The sequence below is a fragment of the Bison bison genome, unplaced genomic scaffold, assembly GCF_000754665.1.
Source record: "Bison bison bison isolate TAMUID 2011002044 unplaced genomic scaffold, Bison_UMD1.0 scf7180017864146, whole genome shotgun sequence".
In the NCBI taxonomy this organism is placed as follows: domain Eukaryota; kingdom Metazoa; phylum Chordata; class Mammalia; order Artiodactyla; family Bovidae; genus Bison; species Bison bison.
In genome coordinates, this window is record NW_011494718.1 from 3,114,757 (window position 1) to 3,119,736 (window position 4,980).

Genomic DNA, 4,980 nt, shown 5'->3' on the forward strand with positions numbered 1-4,980 from the left:
AGGCTCTGAGGCCCACCCGGACAGGGGTCGGGGAGCCTGTCAGTGAAGGGCAGCTCAGCATGCACCCTGGGGGTACCTGTGGAGGGTGGGGTCCGAGGGAGGGGCAGCGCGGGAGAGCAGGCTGAGGCCCACCCAGATAGGGGTCGGGGAGCCCGTCAGCGCGCAGGGCCGCTCAGCAGGCGCCCCGGAGACCTGCGGAGGGCGGGGTCCACGGGAGGGCTCCACGTTGGGAGAGCAGACTCTGAGACCCACCCAGACGGGTCAGGGAGCCCGTCAGCGTGGGGCCGCTCAGCAGGCACCCCGGGGACCTGTGGAGGGCGGGAGGCGCTCCGCACACGGAGTCAGGATGGACACACTATTGATCTAGTGGGGAAAACCCTCGAGCTGTGGAATTGATGCAAAATTAGGTTGAGAGAGCCACTTGTGGAAACTCAGGCAAATGGGATTCTCACAAATCCTGGTGGAACCTTCACTGGCAGATAACCAAGGTTTACCAACAAAAGTGTCTAACTGCCTGGGGTCACATCTGGCTCTGGGTGCAGCCCAACCTCGTAGCGTCGGTACCTCACTTCCTGCAATGGAAGAACCTTTCTTCTGCAAGACGGAGCAGAAGATCCAGTGCCTGGGGCCATTCTCTTTCATTATCAGGACCCCAGGCACCCCAGACAGCTCAGGGTCAGGCCGGGAAGATAAGCCCAGGGCTTTCTCTACCACCTGCTCCCGTCACTTCACAGGCAGAAGAAAGAGGCCCTGGCGAGGTGGAAAGGCAAGGTTTTCCCCTAAAACCTCCCATGGCTTTTTGCATTTTACCAAGTAAAATTTTAAAAATTTGTTCACTTTAAGGGGCTTTCAACAACAACAAAAGTAACCAGAAGATATGTTAATTTTAAGAATATTAATAACAACATATTTTCCTCTCAAAACACAAATATCTACACTCTCACATTATTGTATCCAACTCAACAAAAATAAGATTGAAATATAACCGCTAAATGTAAAATTACAAAGTAAATAATAGTTGAAAATTTAAAGGGATTGTAAAAATTACACACCTCAAGACCTGGGCAGCACCCCTTTTTTTGTTTTTTCTGCACATTCGATTTTTATTCCAATTTAAATTTTGTACATTTCCTTCTTTCTTCTCCTGAAGTGCCTTCTTCCTATAAGGATCTTCTTGCTAAAGAGGAAAAAAAGAAAATGTTAGTAAAGGCTTCACCTTTCTAATACACAGAAAAACCTCTGTGTGATTTTAACTTTTGAAGATTAACCCCATCTGAATTCAGAACATTCCAGAACTAGTGAACACCGAGGACATATATTTCTAAATCTCTAGTCTGTTTTCATTTCCTTTCTTTTTCTACCTCCTTCAACCTCTGCAAAAAGAAGAAAAACAAAAACAAAAAAAAAACACAAACTGTTGCCTATAAAATTTCTCAGGGGCTAAAAAGGAAAGACATCTGTTAGCAATTTATGGTCAGCTTGCTGTTAACCTCAACAGCAATAAATCCTCCGACCTTCACCTGTTTATTTGGTATGTGCAATTCACATGAATTACTACTGAAGAAAAGTCATGTAAAAACTCAACTTAGAGGAGTAATTTGTGTATTTATGTTTTTATTTGTTTATAAATGAACTTTAGGAGAACAGCCAAAACTCCAGAGAATACTCCAAACTAGTTTAAGCTTTTCAAGTAAACAAAACCAAGAATATGCTTGATGTTTTTAAATGTGGTTCTGAAAAACTTAAATTTAGCGTGAGACATACATATATTATATATCAATTTTTAAAATTTGGGTTTTTTCCTCTTTCAAATGTTGAAGGGCAAGCATGCTCAGTCGTGTCCGACTCTGTGTGACCCTGTGGACTGCAGCTCACCAGGCTCCTCTGTCCATGGGATTCTCCAGACAAAAATACTGGAGTGAGCTGTCATTTCCTCCGCCAGGGGATCTTCTCGACCCAGGGATCAAACCCGTGTTTCCTGAGGCTCCGGCACTGGCAGGCGGATTCCTTACTACTGAGCCACCTGAGAAGTCCCTTAAATGTGAGGCATGGTCATATTTTTCTAACAGACCCAAGGGGAGGAGGGGTCCACTTGCCCTTTAAATAAGTAGCTCATCTCTTTAATGTCCTCTAAAACTTTTTTTCTTTCTTCTACCATGCTGCCCCTTTAAAAGCAGAAGAAAAATAAAAGGTTTCAGATGCCTGCATGTTACATGTCTGGGGCAGTGAAAGCCTCATGTATCTATCAAAGAAATATGATAGATATCACTACCATAAACGAACACTAGAAATAAAATGATATTTTTAAACTGCGTATGTGGTGGGATTATTGGATTTTTGCTATCTTTAACCTTTACTCCCCCCCCCCAAATAAGTATTAACTTTTTCCTGATTCTGAGAGTACTTTTAAAACATGGCAGCCAAACACACAAAGTCCTATCCTATAGGACTTAGTGCCGAAAAGTTTGAAACTAAATAGACACACTAAAGATGTGTGGTCAGAGAAGGTGCGATTTTAAACATCAAATACAAAACACTTTTATTTGAATATTGCTCTCTTTGCAACTTGTGGTCAGGTAGGGGAAAAGCAGGCTCCTCCCCACCTCACTCTCCCCCTACCCCACCACAAGTTGGAAATACACAACACAGCGGGGATCTGAGCCTTTCTGTCCCAGGGTCACCCACAAGTGAAGGGCCAGCTTCTAATGGAGCCAGAAGGGCGAGCTGGGCCAGAGCCGCTCTGCTCCGTGGCCGCCTTCTTCATGCAACCTGGGGAGCGGCGAGGTGGCTCACAAGAGGGGAGCGCCGGAGGGCTACCCCAGAGGGAGGGCTGCCTGTGGGCTTCAGGAGAGTGAGCCTCAGGAGAGTGGGGGACATGCTGGTCAAGGCGTCCACAGCAAACACAGGAGCGGCAGGGGAGAGGGGGCGTGTGTGTCTGTCTGTGTGTCTGTGTGTATCAAAGAGAAGCATCAGGTGGTGCAGAAGCAGGTGGCCAGGGTTAGCTAGGGGAAGACAGGCCAGCAGTTGAGGCCGCAGGTGGAGCTGAGGGGAACCGAAGCTACAGACTGTCGGGAAGCGGGAGGAAGACAGGGACAGCGGGTCTCTGGTTTTTGGTGGTGAGGAGGCAGGGCTAACCAGGGTCTGAAGAGTCCATGCAGATCTGAAATTAAGAGTCTCTGAGGCTGAACCACCTGACCTGAAGCCCACTCTGTGTGACAGGCTCAGTCACCTTGGGCAAGTAGCTTCACCTCCCTCTGCCTCAGATGGCCAAGTCTTCCAAAAGGCTGTTGTGAGGCTTCAAGTACATGACACAAAGTAAGTAGCATCCATAAGACTGAGCTGTTATCATCATCATTGTTGAATTACCTGATCTTCCTGAATGAGGGACAACTTAACTGACCACAGGGTGGGGAAATAAAATTTCCTAAGCTTTAATAATAAAAGCAAGGGAAGAAATAAAAAAGAAATCACAGACTGCACAAAGGCATTCTTAAAGCTACTGTACATAAGTCAAATAAAAGGAGGGAAGGGCAAACTACGGGAAAAAATTGTTTTACTATTTGACAAAGAGTTAACACCTTCACGTATGTTCTCAAAGAAAACAAGGGGCGGAAAAACACATTCAACAGAGAAGTGGACAAAGGACATGAAATGCAAGTTCACAAAACAGAGAAGGCCAAAAACACGAAGAGTTCCTCCAAAATGTTTAATAATAAAGCATGTCTTTAGAAAAGACAAATTATAGACCAACTTGTATCTCATCTTTCCATTTTGGCTTTAAAAACACAAGTGTGTTTACACTGCGTGTTTATGCCTGCAAAGACAGGGACAGGCCAGGGGTGGGGCAGTGCTCTCAGCAGGGCGAGCAAAACTGGCTTGGACATTCACATCTTAACTTAGAAAAAATACAAATTTTAAAAAACATCAGTGGTAGGATCTTAGATAATGGTATCTTGTGTTTTTCAGAATTTTACAAAAAGAATGAAGGAAAATCCTTACTTTTCTCTAGTAAGAGATGCAAACTGAAATGAAAAAATGCAACTGTTTACCTATCCCACTGACCAAGATTTTGCCAAAGAACAGTGCTGCTGAGACGGGACTAATACGACCATTGTCATGCACCCTGCACGAAGGGAGACAGGCACCGCCTTTCTGAGAGCAAGCTGGAGGTACACGCGAGGGACCCTGACAGCTGATACTCTTTAATTCTATTTCTAGAAACCTATAGCAAGGATATACCAGGTATACGGGCCAGACTTAGTTCACCATCCTGTTATTTATGAAAATAAAAAGCTGCAAACAACTCTAATGTTCAACTGCAGGGAAATGGTTTGGATTACAGCACAATTAAGTGATGGAATGTTATATAACCATTGAAAACAAAGTTCCTCATTAATTTCTAACACGAGAAAATTCAAAATTATGACATTACAACACAGCTCTGTATACACAATAATATAATTATCCCGAGTTTTTCAATACTTGCACAGAGAGGCAAGAGAATACAGAAAAATGCAAAAAGTGATCCATTCTGGACACATCTTTTCCTCCCTTCTTTACGCTTCTATAATAGTCATGAATTTCTTTTCTAAGCGGGGGGCGGGTGGAGATCTGCTTACAAGAAAATAAACAGCCAGGGCTGGGACTAAAATTTGGTTTGTGGCTCCCAAATCTGGGCTTCAACCTCCTTCGCCAATAAATCTGGAGGAATGCTCCCCATGTGCTACAGACAGATTTAAACAGTCTTCTAAGCTGCAAAGTTAGGCCCCAAGAATGCACAGGAAAAACAAACGCTGAGCAGTGCACTTGGGAATGTGTTTATTGAGAATGATTTTCTCCAAATGAACAATGAAATGGAAAGTACACTCAAGGGTTTGTAAAGAAGAGGCTACGAAACAGAGAGCAGGCCCCAGAGCCAGCAGAAAGGACTGCCCACAGCCCACCCAACCCGGCTGCCCCGGAAAGCCACTCAGGGACCGT

General features: G+C 44.7%; 1 protein-coding gene across 1 annotated transcript in view; it reads right to left on the reverse strand.

The window, feature by feature from the left end:
- Positions 1–4,980, reverse strand: part of KIAA0922 (KIAA0922 ortholog) — a 174,153-nt gene that overhangs the window by 16,732 nt on the left and 152,441 nt on the right. Inside the window, exon 26 of the mRNA XM_010840798.1 lies at positions 1,053–1,177. Within this exon, the coding sequence (XP_010839100.1) occupies positions 1,053–1,177 (125 nt within the window). The remainder of the gene's footprint in view (positions 1–1,052; positions 1,178–4,980) is intronic.